The following is an 18,977-nucleotide window of genomic DNA, read 5'->3' as shown; positions in this document are numbered from 1 at the left end:
CACAGCTGTCTGGTCTTGGCCATTGTGGAGAGGTTGGAGTCCGTTTGATTGAGTGTGTGGACAGATGTCTTTTATACAGGTAACGAGTTCAAACAGGTGCAGTTAATACAGGTAATGAGTGGAGAACAGGAGGGCTTCTTAAAGAAAAACTAACACGTCTGTGAGAGCCGGAATTCTTTCTGGTTGATAGGTGATCAAATATTTATGTCATGCAATAAAATGCAAATTAATTATTTAGAAATCATACAATGTGATTTTCAGAATTTTTGTTTTAGATGCCGTCTCTCACAGTTGAAGTGCACCTATGATACAAATTACAGACCTCTACATGCTTTGCAAGTAGGAAAACCTGCAAAATCAGCAGTGTATCAAATACTTGTTCTCCCCACTGTAGCTGCTTAAAAAACTAAAGTGTGTAGGGTCATTAGAGAACCAAGGTATGTAACTATGTTTTTTGTGTTTTTTACCCTTTCATAAATAATATTTTCTTTATTTCATATCTATAAACTTTTCCTATCACAGGATATTTCTTTATGACAAGAGGAATGAGTGTTATATTCATACAGATAAATACTGTATTACGTTGATTTTATGTGCAACAATGGTGAATCATCAGTATCCCACATGTGTGTACAGATTCATATTATACATGCTATTTCTGACCTGATTTACATCTGACATTGTTATTGGATGAAGAAACAATGTGGAAGTAAACTATAGCAAGTTTAACACATGAACAGTGTGATATGGATATTGTCATTTGGGTGATTTACTGAAATTATTATTAAGTTGTGCATCAATTTAGACTCATTAAGTACCTGAGAAAATCATTGTGTAGCTTATTTTTATCTTATGTGTTATGTGTAGCTCAATATGTGTTTGACAGCCAGTTGTGTCATGACATTTCAGTGTGATAATAATGAATCCTGTTGTAGATTTTTCTGATTTGTTGCATTCTCTCTTTTATATATGAAAATAAAACAAATTAGAGTGGCATAAAGTCAATGTGAAAGACTGGTAGAGAGCATGCCAAGACTGATTGAAGATCAGGATTATTCCAGCAAATATTGATTTCTGAACTCTTTCTAAGTCAAAACATTAGTATTGTGTTGTTTAAAAATGAATGTGAACTTGTTTTCTTTGCATTATTGGAGGTCTGAAAACATCTTTTTTGTTATTTTGACCCGTCGTCATTTTCTGCAAATAAATGCTCTAAATGAAAATATCTTTATTTGGGAGAAATGTTGTCTTTATAGAATAAAACAAAAATGTTCTTTTACTCAAACACACTCCTATAAATAGTAAATCCAGATAAACTGACCATTTGGAGTGGTCTTTTAATTTGATCCAGAGTTGAATGTGATATTCAAATACTGAGAAAATTTAATAATCTTAGGATACATAATCAGGGTTGTGAAGGTTACTTTTGAAATGTATTCCATTACAGAATACATGCTGTAAAATGTAATGTTTAACATGTTCCGTTAGATTACTCCAGGTCAGTAATGTAATCTAAATACTTTGGATTACTTCTTCAGCACTGGTAGATTTTTCACTTGTTTTGACTATAAAAACTCAAAATACACATGTTAAAAATACATTCTCTGAAAAACATAAATATCTTATACAGTGTTGTTTCTAAAACAAGATCAATCAAATGTATCTTGTTTAAGGATTTTTAGATATTTTTACAGGAAAACAATACAAAAATGATCAAGAATTCGAATCTTGCCCTAATATCAAAGATCTTACTAGAAAAAAATTAATTATGAACATCTACACAACATAAAGTGGGTGACAGATAGGGAATGTCTCAGTTACTGTCGTAACCTCCGTTCCCTGATGGAGGGAACAAGATGTTGTGTCCCTCTTGCCACAACACTGTACTATCCATTGAAATGTCCGGGACCCTGTCTTGGCAACTCCGCACAAAACTTGAATAAGTGGTCACTAGTCAGCTCCTTTTATACCCAAATGTCCGGGGGAGTGGCAAGCAAATTCCACTCGCCAATTCAAATTGGCCTTCTCTCAAACATCAGAGGTGTTTGGGGCTCCCAAGAGCGACCCCTTTCGACACAATGTCTCGTTCCCTCCATCAGGGTTAGATGGAGGTTATGACAGTACGTTCCTGTGCCTCACAGTTCTGGTGCTCAGTGCTCTGTAGTGCCAGCCAGAAGGCAACAGTTCAAAAATATATTGGGCTGGGTAAGTGGGGTCCAGAGTGATTTTTCCGGCCTTTTTCCTCACTCTGGAAGTGTACAGTTCTTGAAGGAATGGTGGGGGAAACCAATAATCCTCTCAGCAGTCTGAACTGTCCATTGTAATCTTCCGATATAGAAACAAATAGAATAGTATTAGCATAGATGCCATTACATTTTATGAAGAGTTATAGATCATGATAGATTTTCTGGTTATGGCAGACCGAACTAAAGCAGCCTAATTGTGGGTTGGAGGATAAATTAGGTGTATGTCTGGATAAATAGACGAGTCTTTAGTCTAGACTTAAACTGAGAGAGTGTGTCTGCATCTCGAACAGTGTCAGGGAGACTATTCCATAGTTTAGGAGCCAAGTATGAAATATATCTCCTTTCGTGGATTTTGATATTCTAGGAACTATTAACAAGCCAGAATTTTGCATTCGTAATGAACGTGATGGATGACAGTGTGGTAGAAGGTCACTTAAGTACTGTAGAGCTAGACCTTTCAAAGCTTTGTAGGTAGTTAATAGATTTTTTAAATGAATATGAATTTTAACAGGTAGCCAATGTAACGATGATAACATTGGGCTAAAATGATCATATTTCTTGGTTCAGAATTTTATCTCCCTGCATAGAAATCACTATTAGCATCAGTTCATCTCAGGTGAAAACTAGATGTCTTCACAGGTCCACAAATTCGTGCCTCAACCCAAAGAGTCCCGGAAATTCATCTTGACATGTACGCTTGTCTTGGTAGGGTTTTTTTTTTTCTTTTCAGATTTTCTCCCCAGTTTGGAATGCCCAATTCCCAATGCACTCTAAGTGACTCGACTCAATCCGGATGGTGGAGGACGAATCTCATTTGCCTCTACATCCACATCCTCTGCATCTGAGACCGTCAATCCGTGTGTCTTATCATGTGGCTTGTTGAGCACGAGACTTTTCTACTAAATGTGATTTTCAGATGCTGTTGAATGTGTTCTGCTAAACTGTGAAGTGATGAAAGATTCCAAACATTTATGTCAATGTAAATATAAAACCTGTCACTTCATTTTCCTGAATAATATTTTAAAAGAGTTTAAAGTATTTAATGTATTTTAAAGTTCGACAGCAGGACTGATTAATCAGATGTTTGTATGTTATACACTCCAGTCCAGCAGGAGGCGGAAATTCACCGGAAGTTGTTTCATAAACCGACAGAAAACACCAGAAGAAGAAGAAAGAACTCCGACATCCCAAATAGTGCACTATATAGTGAATAGGGACGAATTCAGATACAACTTCAGTTTGAGCGCTCAGTTCGGTACGTGTTCAATGTGTTTTACATCATTTGAGAGATTCATATTTATTTTGAGTTGCTTTTATATTTTGTTGTTATTTTTCGTTTTCTATCTTTTGTGTTTTAATGAGTGTAAAATAAGTTTTTATCGACGCATGTCACTTTGTTTTGTTACAGACGCTTTAAAAAATCCCTTTCAGGAGAAACAAACAGAAATGTGAGAATATTCTGCTTAAATGAGTCTTTAAATCCAGCGACTGACTGTAAATGAGTTCAATGAAGGTGATAATATATATTGGAGAGACGGGCACAAACAAACGCTTTTTGGTTTCCTCAAGTTTGTGTAAATACTTTTGGGATTACTGGTCATATGCAAGAGATGAACAAAACAACTAAAACACTTCAGAACAGGTTTATTTCCACTTTCTGTCTGTCTGTGGCTAAACTCATGTTTATATTTTAGTCCAGTTTGAAGACGTGTTGGTAAAGTTCAATCTTGACAAACTTTGACTAACGTTCCAGAAACGTCGCGCTAATGTCCTAAAAACGTCCCTTAAAAGAGGTTATTGCAGCATGTTCCCCTGATCTTCAGATAACTTATACGAGTTGACGTTTTCATAATTATATTATTTTTGTAGTCAGTCAATATGTGTTTTGGATATCATACTTAATTGACAAAATCTCTGTCAACAAAACGACAATTGACCACATCTGCTAAATATTTTGAGTAAATGGTGATTTATTCATATTTTAAAAACAAAGACAACATGTTTATTTAACAATGTTTCACCCAACTAAAATCAACCCTGGTTATCTGCAGGTAAGGTGGTACTTAAGGGTGCACTCAGTAACTTTTTGCTCGCGTTATCTTGGACTTACAGTGACACCTAGTGGTGTGGATGCTGCTTCATTGAAAACTATTGATTTTGATTTACAGATCCCACTGTAGAAATTCATTATTCACAATCAGCCATGATTAATTTAATCCATGAGTGATGGTTACTGAGATTAAGCGAGTAGTATTTTCGGCTGGTCATGTGATTCTAAAATGGCCACCCCCTTGCCGCATATAGAATAAAACAGTCAAAGATATCACTAGAGTAGAGTTGGGGTACTCGAGTTCCGACTCAAGTCTGAGTCATGAGTCAAATTTCAGTTGCAGTTTTACTCTGACTTGGACTCGAGCCTTTCGGATTTGGGATTTTTTTTCAGAGACTGGCCTAGTCCGTGGCATTTGTGAAGCAATGGACAAAGAAACAAAATAACATAGGGTGACTGTGGGAGGGCGGGGCCGGGTCGTGATCCTACACACCAAATCGAATCGTCAAGCCGGTTCTCGCCTCCTCCTTTCCATTGATCCCTTTACAGTGACCATACATCCTCTTTTCCCCAAACATGTCCTCTTTTTCAGACTTGAGAAATCGTCCTGTCGGGGTTCAAAATTGCCTCTAAATGTCGAGGATTTGGCTTTGTCTTCATATTGATGTGCTCTCTACAGTTAGTACTATCATACATTCTGCGTATTTGATACTGCGCATCAGTTTTCAACCCAACACTAGACCAGAGTGCACCTTTAACACATTTACTTCATTTCTTTGGTCCAATGAGACGTTCTTGATACCACAGCCATGCTAGTTGATGTTCTGTTGCAGGTACATCAAGACTCCTCCCACTGAAATTTCCCATGCCCCGTTTCTTACTCTCTCATTGGCTGTAGGTCAATGCTGCAGTTGTATTCAGTTAAAACATCTCCACAAAACTGTAAAACTATTTAAATTGTGTAGTGTAAACTCTGCATTAGTGAACCAGTGCACGAGAAGAAAAACAGAAGTGAAGAAAGCAAGTAAAAGTCAAGAGGGCACATACACCGAAGGCTCTTCTCATTTTTCAAAAGACCAAGTGCTGACAAAGCCAGTGCCATTTGTAACTTATCAGACATGTTCAAAGAAGCTGCATTATGAATCCATGTGGTGAGCGAGATTGGTGTGAAAATGGTACGCATGTGCTGCTTTGTTTATGGTTTGTATATCCGCAGTCCTAGCTCTTCCGGTGTCCCTTTTTGAATAATGAATGCAGACTACTGCCACCTGCTGGTATGGAGAGTTATTTCCTCTCACACAGGGGCAGAACATACGTGCTAGTTGGCCGTTGGTTGTAGTCTTTGCGGTGTGTTCAAGAGCAACTTTTTGGCCCAGACGCAGGCGACGTGAGGCGACACCACAGTCAACCTTTTCGCTGCTAGTTCTTTGATGTGGGGATGGTGTGTCTGGGCCTTTAGTCCACACACTGTGACCTTGAAGTCATAAAACTTGGAATCCTGGAAGAATGGTGCCAAAATGTCTGACTTAACATCAATGAATGTGCATCTGCTTAATTTCAACTGCTACAGAACAAAGCAGGACTTGTGAAATTGACACAGACCCGTAATTCACCTCCCCCAGGGTAAAAAAAACCCTTTCTCTATGAAAGAAATGGGAAGATCATGAGACTCCAGCATCCTGTGATCTGCTGCATAACACCACACTTAAGGAAGTTTCTGTGGTTCTGTAGCTAACCAATTGTACTGTATAAAAAACAAAGTTATTTTGTTTAACACAGCAGTTCTTGTGTATAATCATTAAATGTTCGGTCTTGTTGAGTTTGATGAATGTCAGTCCATTATAATGATGATGTTTTTGTGTTCAGATGTTCATCATGAGAGAGCAGGTGGATGTGATTCATGCTGGAGAACAGCAGATGCTGCAGACACCAGTGAAGATTGAAGTGAAGCAGGAGGAGATAAAAGAAGAAATCACAACCGAGGAACAACCGAGTGATGATGATGAACAGCAGATGCTGCAGACACCAGTGAAGATTGAAGGGAAGCAGGAGAAGATAAGAGAAGAAATCACAACAATAGAACAGAGAAATGATGACGATGAACAACAGATGCTGCAGACACCGCAGACACCAGTGAAGATGTGTTCAGTGAAGCTGCTGGACTGCAGGAACCTGATGAAGATGAGAGGAGAAACCACAGCAGAGGAACAACAGATTGATGGAGATGATGATGAAACCAAAGCAAAGGAACAACAGAGAGATGAAGATGATTTTATTCCTTCAGGTATGTTTCTTTAATGTTGTTTTACACTTTGGAGCATAGAAGGTTCTAAGAAACTAGCCCTTCCACTTTCCCAAGTGACGGATGGAATGGGAGAAGGCTCGAGTGGAATGACTAGTTTGTATATTATTTGTCTGACGTCAGAATACATGGCCACAGAGCTTTATCAAAACAGTGCTTGTTTTAAGCTTTTGTTTGAAAGTTTGTATCATATAAAAATAAAGGGTTTGTGATGTTGAAAAGATTATTTGAGCAATGTAAATGAAACCAACTAAAGTGATGCTGACACTGCAATCCACAACACCTCAGGACCCACTGCAGCCAAATAAGGTACATTTCCTCCTGAGTGCATGCTCAAGAGACACAGCGGGCTGTAAAATATGAGACTGAGTCAAAGTCTTGGCTGAATCCAGCTTCTTATTCAGTAAAAGGATTGCAGTCTTTAAGTTCTTCTTCGCCACTACACAACTCTGTGTAAAATCGGAATATTTACTAGCTAGTGGCTAATAACGCACATAATTTAGTCACACAAATTGTATGTTGGCTCATGCATGCAGTGTCACTAGCCAAGTTTACATAATTGTGGCAAATGAGGGCATGACAGGGCCAGTTGCATCCCCACTCTCACTACCGGTGCTTCATGATGTACTCACTGACCACTTTATTAGGTACAGCTGTACACCTGCTTTATGATGCCAATATCTAATCAGCCAATCATCTGGCAGCAACTCGATACATAAAATCGCAAAGATGTAGTAAAGCGGTTCAGTTGCTGTTCAGACCAAACATCAGCATGGGTAGGAAATCAGATTTAAGTGACTTTGACCGTGGGATGATTGTTTGTGCCAGACAGGGTGGCTTCTCTAGAGAAGTTAGAGTATGGTGCGAGGGGAAAAAAACATCCAGCAAGTGACAGTTCTGTTGGCGAAAACATCTTGTTAATGACAGAGGTCAGAGGAGAATAGCCAGACGGTTCCAAGCTTACAGAAAGGTTTTAGTAACTCAAATAACCACACATTAAAATAGTGCCATGTAGAAAGGCATTTCTTAACATACAACATGTCGAACATTGAGGCAGATGGGCTACAGCAGCACAAGACACCTCTGGGTACCACTACTGTCAACTAAGAACAGAACACTGAGGCTGCAGTTGGCACAGGTTCACCAAAACTGCAGATAATGTGGTCAGAATTTGGCCTAAACATGGATGTTTTTTGGCACACATTAGGCACCTTAATACCAACTGAGCATCCTTTAAAGGCCACAGCCTACCTTGAGTATTGTTGCTGACCATGTGCATCCCTTCATGACTACAGCCTACTTTCTTCTAATGGCTACTTCCGGCAGGTTGATGTGCCATGCCACAAAGCACACGTCATTTTAATCTGATTCCAGGAACCGGACAAGTTCAGTCCAATAGCCTCCACAGTCACCAGATCTAAATCCAATAGAGCACCTTTAGGATGTGGTGGAATGAGACATTCACAGCATGAAAGAGCAGCTGACAAATCTGCAGGAACTGCTTGATGCTGTCATGACAGCTTGGAGCAGAATGTATAAGGGATGTTTCCAGCACCTTGAATCCATGCCACAAAGAATTCAGGCTGTTCTGAAAGGGGGTTCCTACCCAGTAGTAGAGAGGTGAACCTAATAAAGTGGTCACTGAGAGATTCTGCTCCATGCTGTCATGACAACTGCACACAGTTGCTGCAGATTGATTGGCTGCACATTCATGCTGCGAATGTTCTATTCTACCACATCCTAAAAGTGCTATATTGGTTTGAGATCTGATGACTATGGAGGCCATTGGAGTACACCGAACTCCTTGTCAGGATAATAAATTGTAGACTCCCTAAAGTCTGTACTTACACCAAGAGCTTTGAGGGAGACCTTCAGACTGTGATTGAAGCATTTATTTTGCCTGCCAACAGAGTGCTTATATGTCTCGTAAACAAATTTGACAGTATTGAGTACCACAGCACAGTAGACCTTCAGCTTTGTCAGTGAAGAGAAAGTCTCTGATATAGTCTCCTTAACTTCACAAACCAAGGCACCTACAAGCTTTCACTAGAGTTTCCTGTCAGTCCTGTACCTGAGGTGGATTCCATCTTCACAGTTGCTGAAGGCATCTATCAGCTTGGCAGAACACATCATGCTTAAGAGCGTGTTATATTTCCCTGACATCCAGCACATGGACCATCATTCTGTCATGGAACTGTTGGATGATTGTTATTATCTTGGATGGGCAGCCAAAGTTCTCGTTGATCTTTCACAGCCTCTCTCTGCTGACTGTTTCAAACGCCTCAGCCAGGTGGTGAACAAGTTGCTGTGCTGCTCCTGACATTTTTCCTGGAATTGGTGTGCAGCAAATATCATGTCAACAGTCCAGTGCGTGTCTCTAGCGAAGTCCACATTTGCTTTCTGGGAGGAGGCTGTACTCTAGATGCTCTAGCTCGCAGGCAGTTCAGCAGAACTCGAGCAAGGATTTTGCCAGTTATCGACAAAAAGGAGACCATGGTTTTCACAGGCAGATGTGTACTATGGAGGCATCTTTGAACTCATGTGGGAGTTTTCCTTCATACCATATAGAACCCCCCCAGCCTTGTACACCTATGCAGTGATAGTGTCAGTTTCCAGAGCTTTTTCGCAGGACAGCTGATTGATGCTTTCTAGACTTAATGCTCTGTAGAAGGGGTGTCAAGGTCACTTTTCTGGGGCAGGCGTGTGATGGCGTCATCGTTAATTGACGACATTGTTGAAGTGCTAAGCCCATCTCTCCAAGATCTACACCTTGTCTGTGGGTGGTGTGATGAGAATGCCGTGTCTGGGACGCTTCTGGGATGCATCACCTCGTGACACATACTTGCAGTGTAAATGGTGTTTTCTGTTAATATGGGTGGCGAAACGAAAACACGCTGCTCAGGCCATGCTCATGAAAGATGTGTAATTCCGGCATAAGGAATTATTCAGTCTGACGGAGAAGGTTAATGAATTAGAGACACGCAACTGATTGCTTGTTGAGGTGAGAAAGAGAAGCTAGTATATACTGTTTCAGATGCAGATAGTACAGCGAGCAGCACACACAATTTGGTTTTGACTGTAGAGCTCCTGCAGCAGGTCGTTTGGGTGACTTCTCTGCTGCATACTTGTAGGGCAAATCGACACCACTCTTCCATTCCTGTTAGGATTTCCAATCGATTTTCCCCACTTAATGATGCGCCCACTGAGAATCATGGTGAAATTGCCTTTGGTATTGGTGACTCTGATGCAAGGAATGTGGAAATAGAGATTCAGCAACTATTGTTAAATGCATTTCGTGCAACTGAAATCAAATTTTTCAGTTCTGGCTAATGCTAAATGTAGATTTTCTAAGATTTTTTTTTATTCATGTCAGCACTAAAAATCCTTCACTATTCATAGATTACTAAAGATAATGTTAAAGAGGTGAGTGAACTTGGGATAATTATAATTAACTGGTAAACTGGTAACCGACAGAATGTAGACCTATTAATACTATCAGTTAATAATTGTAATTCAAAAATGTTTGCTGCATGGTACAAGGAAAAATAGGATAATAAAGCTATACATATCAACTCATCGGGCGTGTTGACACGTGCAGTCAACCACACATGCCTTTTAGCCAGTGGCGAATTCTCAGGGCCAGCAAAGCCTTTTCTGCTGGCCTAACATGCCAAATAAACATTTTTCATCCTTTTATTCTCAATCACCTTTTTGCCTGTGTATTTTTAATCCCTTTTCACTCTTAATTAATCTACAAATAAATAGAAAGAAAAACTAAAAGTTTATACAGTCAGAATTTATTCCTTGATGCTTACAAGCAAAGTGTGACAACTGTTTCACAAATCGCATGCTCGAAGTAGCATGTGAGTCTGAGCTGCACCCCGTTAGGCCTTCATCATTTCTACTGAATCCCTCAACAGTGCATGTGAATAGGCATTTAAAGTCAGATTCATCAGCCAATCAGATTGATTTATTTGTTCTGGTGGGTGTGATCTTTAGGATATGTCCTGATCGAAGCCTTTTAGCTGGCTATGAAGTTATGTACGTAATTCAAAAGCAAAGAGCGTAAGATCAAGCTGTCTGACAAGTCTGCTGCAGTCACTGCTGCTATCACCATTGAGAAAGAGATTTTGATGGATTTAAAAACATGAGATGTTCTGCTTGACCGCGTGATTGCTTAATTTATTAAGCAGGAAGGTAGGGCTGATTTTTACTTAAAGTAAATTGGTAAGTTCTTTTTGCATTGTTATAGCAACATCAGGAGTTGTCTAAGTGTAAATTAGGCTTGCTTGAGCATTCAGTGTCATTTCCAGTTTTGAAAAGTAGTGCTGCATTCCATTCAACACGGAAAGTCGGATTTTCCTACTTCCTAAAGTGCAATGGAATCCATCTTGAAATCAGAATTAAAACTCGTAGGCTCATTCTCAATTCCGATTTTGCTGAGATGCAGGTGCGTAACGTCACACAAACATAGGGTGACCATATTCTGGTTTTCCAAAAAGAGTACACCTTTTTCTTTTTTCGGGGGTGGAATAATAAGGTTCAAAACCGTGTTAATATGAATGCAAACATTAATACAGTGAAAAATACACTATTAGCATAACATAAATCAAATTGTCCAACATTCTTTTGAATGTCCATGTACTAAAATAAAATACTTGATGCCATGAGTGTACTTGCATTTACTATTATTTTGAATGGCCATGGAAAATGAAGCAATGTGCTAATATTTTTACCTTGTCGTAAAAAGTAGTCAGTTTCTTTACCTGATGAACTTTCACCTTTTGCTGACCCTTTATGCTTCACAGACCTAATGTGTGCTTCTAAATTACTTGCACCTTTATTAGCAACTGACACATAAGTGCCAGCTTTAAATGTCTTTCTGCTTCCCACGGATCTCGACCTGGATGAAAGCATGGGATTTTTTGTGCAAATCTTCTGTAAATTTATTATATTTTTAAGAAGAGATGAAAGAAAAGCTGTCAATTCTTGTGTCTGGTTCACTGTTTGTTCAGAGGCGTGTAAGTGAAGTAATTTTTATTTGTATAGCGCTTCACAACATGCATCGTTTCAAAGCAGCTTTACAGGAAATAATGCATTAACAGAAAATTAAACTGTAATATCTACATAGTCTTAACAATGATAACCATTTACATTTATGCATTTGGCAGCATTATCCAAAGCGACTTACAGTGCAATTATTACAGGGACAATCCCCCCAGAACAACCTGGAGTTAAGTGCCTTGCTCAAGGACACAATGGGGGTGGCTGTGGGGTTAGAACCCGTGACCTTCTGATTAACAGCCCTGTGCTTTAGCCACTACGCCACCACCACTCCATTTGATAGGTTTTAAAGGCTTTTATTGGCAAAAACATTCAATATATGCAAAGAGTTAATATTTACAGTGTTGACCCTTGTTTAACACCCTTCATAACCTCTGCAATTCCCTCTGACATGCTGGATATCATCTTCTGGGCCAAATCCTGACTGATGGCAATCCATTCTTGCCTTATTAGTGCTCAGAGTTGATCACAATTTGTGGGCTTCTGCTTGTCCACTCGCCTTTTGAGGACTGACCACAAGTTCTCTATGGGATTAAGATCCAGGGAGACGTTTGGCCATGGATCCAAAATTTCAATGTATTGATCGCCGAGCCACTTCATTATCACTCTTGCCTTGTGACATGGTGCTCCATCATGATGTAAAATGCACGGATCATCACCAGATTGCTCCTGGATCGTTAGAAGTTGCTTTTGCAGGACGTTTTGATACCATTCTGTACTTATGGCAGTGTTTTTGGCAGAACTGTGAGAGAGACAATTCCCTTGGACGAAAAGCAACCCCACACATGGATGGTCTCTGGATGCTTCACTGTTGGCACGACACCAGAACCTTTTCTTCGCCGGATTACCGATTTTCCAGATGTCCCAAATTGTCGGAAGGGGGCTTCATCAGAGAAAATTATTTTGGACAGTCTTCTGCTGTCCAATCTTTGTATTCCTGCAGAATTTCAGACTGTCCTTGATGTTTTTCTTGGAGAGAAGTGGCTTCTTTGATGCCCTTGATACCAGGCCATTGTCCAAAAGTCTTCGCCTCACTGTGCGTGCAGATGCACTCACCAACCTGCTGCCAATATTGAGCAAGCTCTGCACTGGTGGTGACACGATCCCGTAGTGGACTCCTCAGGGGGAGACTGTCCTGGCACTTGCTGGACACTCTGGGACATCTTGAACCCTTCTTCACTGCAGTTGAACCTCTCTCCTTGAAGTTCTTGATGATCGGGGAAATTGTCCTTTTAGGTGCAATATTCTTTGCAGCAATTTCCTTGCATGTGAGGCCATTTTGATGCAAAGCGTTGATGGCTGCAAGTCTTTATTTAGAGGTAACCGTTGCTAACAAGAACACAATGATTGGAAGCACTTCTTCCCTCCTTTTATAGCAATCTGTCTGCTCTTATAATCCAATCAGAATGATAGTGATTTCACCTGACATATACTCATTCACACTTTCCCAGTTGCTTCTGTTATGATTAGTGAAATGATGTTCGCTCGTCATTTTGTGCCAGGGCCAAAAAACTGTGAAATTTGGGTTTTGTGATAAAGTCCCCTTTTTTTTTTTTTTTAAGCTTTTTGCAATTATTTAAAATGCATCTGATCCCTCTGCACAATAATCTAGAAACAATGTGAATCAACACCACTACAACTGAAGCAGAAAACTTAGCAAAACACAAAATTTAAGTCACTGCCAATACTTTTGGCCATGGCTATAGACTACGGACTTGACTTCATTCTACTAAGACAGACTTCACAGTGGATGAATTGATGCAAATTCAAAGACATGGGATTCTTCATGAGCCACTGTCTGAATCATGGTCTCAGGATGAAGCTCATCAAAATGACCTGCCATAAGCTTCCAGACATACTGTGACACTCCTCACTGAATGATACATATATCAACTTTGAAAAGGAGGGACAACATTCTCATAAACTACATAGAAAATGAATTAACCACTAACAAAAGCCTTCATCAGCCAAAATCAAAGGACCATTCATCTACGTTTATTTCCTCAGTTAATTCAGGAAGACTTCAAGGATTTAAAATGTAAAACTAATAGTTAATACAAAATCATTTTTGTTTAATCATCATTGACCCACAACACTTGGTTTACAAATTTTAACCACTAATAGTTCTAAAAGTAAAGAACTATAATTCATTTTATGTTATAGCATAATTTAATGTACAGCTGCTTTGAAACAATGCTTGTTGTGACAAGCACAATACAAATAAATATGGACTTGACAAATGTTTATTTAGGCTATTTGTGGTAAATAATAGGGATGTGAACAGATATACGACATCTGTTTTACTGTTCAACGCACCACTATTCGAATACCAAAATCACTGTTCAGTTATTGTGCATGTGCAGTCTTCAACTCGGCCCAAACTTGATGAGTTCTGACAAACCTTCAAACCTTTTTTCCGGCCGGGTTTGGGACAGTTTTTCAAGTATAAGGTGAGTTAGGGGCATGTTCACATGGACGGACATCTTTGACTGTTGCGCTGAATCTCAATGTTTTTTTTCTTTCAGCGTCTCGCACAGAATCGCAGCATGTTTCGACACCAAGTAAAGGTACTGTAAAAATATTTTTAAAACCATTTGCCTCCGAAATTTGAACCTGCCAAGGCAGAGCACACACATGCAATGACAGTTTGATCATTTGTGTTTGACTTTAATGTACAGTTTCATAATTTGAAGATTTGTGTTTTGTGCTATTTCACCACATTGCTCACTATGCAGGTGATTTGGTGCTATTTTGAGCAGTGTTTGAGGACAAAACATAGCAAAAATGTTCTTTATTCCTGCGTCCATTAAAAATGGTAACTGTGCACATCCCTAGTAAATAACACATTTTATGGAGAAATAGAAGCAATATTTTGGTCCATTCTGCTCAAACTAATGAATAATGACACAGAAAGCAGAACTCATCAGCATCCATCCAACCATCTTTCTTAATTTCATAGTGCACTTTTTTCCTCTTCAATCTCACATGCTCCACATCTGTCATGTGAAGGCTTGAGTAATCTGAAACTGTATCTGTATCACATTCTGTAATAATATAGTAATGATAATACATTTGTTTGTCATATTTTTGTTTTGTTTTGTTTTACACCTATCAACCACTATAAATGACTATAATCATAAAATTAAGTTGTTAATCAGAATTGATGGTATAATTATTTACCTTTGCAGAGTAAAAATAAAAAAAGGTTTGATCTGCCATTTATATTGGGGTTTAATTTGATTTTGTCATCAATTTACTGTGTTCATTGTAGAGCTGATGGAAGTGAAAGAGGAACGTGAAGAACTGAATGAAGTGGAGGACGAACAGCTTGATTTCACAACTGGAGAAAAATTACCAAAGAATAAAAATTATTTCTCACCAAAATATTCTCAAAGAAGAGCAGCCAAGAAATCTTTCACCTGCTCTCAGTGTGGAAAGAGTTTCACATGTAAATGCAATCTTAATATACACGTGAGAGTTCATACTGGAGAGAGACCTTACACGTGCCATCAGTGTGGAAAGAGATTCACATGTAAAAGTGATCTTAATAGACACATGAGAGTTCATAGTGGAGAGAAGCCTCATGCATGCCATCAGTGTGGAAAGAGTTTCACATGTAAAAGCAATCTTAATATACACATGAGAGTTCATAGTGGAGAGAAGCCTTACATGTGCTATCAGTGTGGAAAGAGTTTCATATGTAAAAGCAATTTTAATAAACACATGAGAGTTCATAGTGGAGAGAAGCCTTTCACTTGCCATCATTGTGGGAAGAGTTTCACATGTAAAAGCAATTTTAATACACACATGAGTGTTCATAGTGGAGAGAAGCCTTACACGTGCCATCAGTGTGGAAAAAGTTTTTCAAATGCAGACCATCTCAAGAATCATCTCCAATGTCATTCTGGAGAAAAAACATTTGTTCTGGCACAGTCCCTAAGAAACCATCTGAAAACTCACACAAAAGAGAAGTCTAGCAAGTGTTCATTTTGTGGAAAGAGTTTTGCATGCCTGTCCTATTTGAAACAGCACCAGAAAATACATACCGTTGTGGGAGCTCATATGTGCTTTGAATGTGGAAAGATCTTTATTAGAGCCAGTAGCTTGAATAAGCACCAAAGAATTCATACTGGAGAGAAACCATACAAGTGCTCACACTGTGGAAAGCATTTCACTCAGTCAGAAAACATGAAAACACACGAGAGAATTCATACTGGAGAGAAACCATACAAGTGCTCACACTGTGGAAAGAGTTTCATTCAGTTACATGACTTGAAAAGACATGAGAGAACTCATACTGGAGAGAAACCATACCACTGCTCTTCATGTGAGAAACGTTTCATCTCATCAAGTTCTTTACGGAAACACGAAAAAAAGAATTGCCCACATAGTCACAGCAAGCAAGATTCATCTTCAAGTCCAATGATATCAAGTAAATAGTGAATGTGTGAACAAAGCATATGTTCCTCCTAACCAAACTATTGCATGTGCAGCCGTGTCTTAAGATGAGACCATCCTGCTGTGCAACGAATGTAGTGCTAACATGACATGAAAGTTAACATCACTGAATACTGACTATACCAGTGCTCGACTTTAATGCTTGTCCAGGAAAAGTGGATTTTTGATGGAGCAAGTGATCGAGAATTTTACTTTTAAAGGCAGAATTTTTTTGGCATCTACTTAAACTCTAGAGGTTTTCAAGAGATTTTCTTAGTGTAGTGAGATTTCTACTACACCTTCCAGAGGTGTACAGTGGATATAAAAAGTCTACACACCCCTGTTAAAATGCCAGGTTCTTGTGATGTAAAAGAATGAGACAAAGTTAAATCATGTCAGAACTTTTTATAACATGAACACAACATTTGAAAAACAAACTGAATTCTTTGAGGTGGAAAAATAATAAACTCACAATAACCTGGTTGCATAAGTGTGCACACCCTTAAACTAATACTTTGTTGAAGCACCTTTTCATTTTATTACAGCACTCAGTCTTTTTGGGTAGGAGTCTATTAGCATGGCACATCTTGACGTAGCAATATTTGCCCACTCTTATTTGCAAAAGCGCTCCAAATCTGTCAGATTGCGAGGACATCTGTGCACAGCCCTCTTCAGATCACCCCACAGAAGTTCAATTGGATTCAGGTCTGGGCTCTGGCTGGGCCATTCCAAAACCTTAATCTTCTTCTGGTGAAGACAAGCTTTTGTGAATTTGGATGTGTGCTTTGTGTCGTTGTCTTGCTGAAAGGTGAACTTCATCTTCAGGTTTCTAACGCACGCCTGAAGGTTTTGTGCCAAAATTGCCTGGTATTTGGAACTGTTCATAATTCCCTCCACCCTGACTAAGGCCCCGGTTCCAGCTGAAGAAAAACTTCCCCAAAGCATGATGCTGCCACACCATGCTTCACTGTGGGTATGTGTTCTTTGGGTGATGCGCAGTGTTGTTTTTGCACCAAACATACCTTTTGGAATTATGTCCAAAAAGTTCAACCTTGGTTTCATCAGACCATAACACATTTTCTGACGTGCTTTTGGGAGACTTGATGTTTGTTTTTGCAAACTCCAGCCAGGCTTGGATGTTTTTCTTTGTAAGAAAAGGCTTCCGTCTTGTCACCCTACCCCATAGCCCATTCATAAGAAGAATACGGGAGATTGTTTTCACATGTAGCACACAGCCAGTACTTGCCAGAAATTCCTGCAGTTCCTTTAATGTTGCTGTAGGCCTCTTGGAAGCCTCCCTGACCAGTTTTCTTCTCATCTTTTCATACATTTTGGAGGGACGTCCAGTTCTTGGTAATGTCTCTGTTGTGTTATATTTTCTCCACTTGATGATGACTGTCTTCACTGTGTTCCATAGTATATCTAATGCTTTGGAAATTCATTTGTACCCTTCTCCTGACTGATATCTTTCAACAATGAGATCTCTCTGTAGACCATGGCTTTTGCTCTTGAGATGCAACTAAGAAAATGTCAGGAAAATCCTACTAGAACAGCTGAACTTAATTTGTGATTAATCAGAGTCACTTTAAATGGTGGCAGGTGTGTAATGACTTTTCTTTAACATGAGTTTGAATGTGATTAGTTAATTCTGAACACAGCCACATCCCCAGTTATAAGAGGGTGTGCACACTTATGCAGCCAGGTTATTGTAAGGTTTTTCATTTTCATTTTTCCCCCACAAAGATTTCAGTTTGTTTTTTAATTTAATTGTTCACATTAACAGGGGTGTGTAGAATTTTTATATCATTAACAAAGTCTACATTACACCTGCTGAACCTCATCCATTTTTTGGAGCTGTGCCCACATCTCTTTAGTATTCATCAGGCTTATAAACGGTGTAACACACACACAATGCCTAAATTGCAACAAAAAAAAACTTAAAAACATAAGAGCTTAAAAAATAAATAAAAGTGTGTAGGGTCATTAGAGACTCAAGGTATGTAATGATGTTTTTTTTTTTTTTTGCCCTCCCATAAATAATATTTTGTTTGTTTCATATCTATAAATGTTTCCTATCACAGGATATTTCTTTATGACAAGAGGAATGAGTGTTATATCCATACAGATAAATACTGTATTACGTTGATTTTATGTGCAACAATGGTGAATTATCAGTATCCCACATGTGTGTACAGATTCATATTATACATGCTATTTCTGACCTGATTTACATCTGACATTGTTATTTGATGAAGAAACAACGTGGAAGTAAACTATAGCAAGTTTAACACATGAACAGTGTGATATGGATATTGTCATTTGGGTGATTTTACTGAAATTATGTAAATTGTGCATCAATTTAGACTCAATAATAACCTGAGGAAAGAATTATGTGTAGCTTATTTTTATCTTATGTGTTATGTGTAGCTCAATATGTGTTTGACAGCCAGTGGGTCATGAAATTTCAGTGTGATGATGATAATGAATCCTGTTGTAGATTTTTCTGATTTGTTGCATTATCTCTTTGATATATGAAAAATAAAACATCAAAACATTTTTAATTCTATTTTCTAATTGTCTTGAAATTATTTTCAATAATTCCGTTCTCACGGCAGTCTAGTGCCAAACACCTACAGTCACGGCACCTCCACCTTCAACTGTAGACTCTGTGCGGGCCGGTTCTGACGAGTCTAGAGGATACCTCCATAGGACCTCCTCCTCAGTCACTTTCCCGCCCCCAGACGGGTGTGTGGGACAAGGTAAGTGCTTTGCGTTTTCCCTCTGCACAACTGTTTCAGGACACAACTTTGCTCCCCAACATAATATTACCTGCTTCCCCCCACTGCGAAGCCACACCAGGTACATCAAACGTGATCGC

The 18,977-nt window shown here is 39.0% G+C and overlaps 3 protein-coding genes across 12 annotated transcripts in view; all 3 read left to right on the top strand.

Annotated features, from left to right (window-relative positions):
- LOC127624950 (zinc finger protein 160-like) overlaps positions 1 to 18,977 on the top strand; it is a 229,712-nt gene that overhangs the window by 48,824 nt on the left and 161,911 nt on the right. The window contains exons 1-3 of one of the 2 annotated variants that reach the window (XM_052099906.1): positions 3,398 to 3,501; positions 6,163 to 6,580; positions 14,188 to 14,229. In XM_052099906.1, coding sequence (XP_051955866.1) covers positions 6,163 to 6,580; positions 14,188 to 14,229 — 460 coding nt within the window. In that variant the 5' untranslated portion in view covers positions 3,398 to 3,501. Of the gene's footprint in view, positions 1 to 3,397; positions 3,502 to 6,162; positions 6,581 to 14,187; positions 14,230 to 18,977 lie in introns of those variants that run through there. The other variant, XM_052099907.1, reaches the window with a different exon arrangement.
- The window catches only part of LOC127625003 (zinc finger and SCAN domain-containing protein 2-like), a 138,451-nt gene that overhangs the window by 48,746 nt on the left and 70,728 nt on the right, over positions 1 to 18,977 (top strand). Inside the window, exon 1 of one of the 9 annotated variants that reach the window (XM_052100031.1) lies at positions 3,480 to 3,501. The exons of 7 other annotated variants lie outside the window; for them this stretch is intronic. The gene's annotated coding sequence lies outside the window, so the exon portion shown is untranslated. Of the gene's footprint in view, positions 1 to 3,479; positions 3,502 to 3,859; positions 3,889 to 18,977 lie in introns of those variants that run through there. One more of the 9 variants, XM_052100041.1, reaches the window with a different exon arrangement.
- LOC127625013 (zinc finger protein 239-like) overlaps positions 1 to 18,977 on the top strand; it is a 99,311-nt gene that overhangs the window by 28,007 nt on the left and 52,327 nt on the right. The window lies entirely within an intron of this gene.

This window comes from Xyrauchen texanus, chromosome 31 (genome assembly GCF_025860055.1).
Source record: "Xyrauchen texanus isolate HMW12.3.18 chromosome 31, RBS_HiC_50CHRs, whole genome shotgun sequence".
In the NCBI taxonomy this organism is placed as follows: Eukaryota; Metazoa; Chordata; class Actinopteri; order Cypriniformes; family Catostomidae; genus Xyrauchen; species Xyrauchen texanus.
The sequence above is the reverse complement of the archived record's forward strand: the minus strand, read 5'-3'. Positions and strand labels throughout refer to the sequence as shown.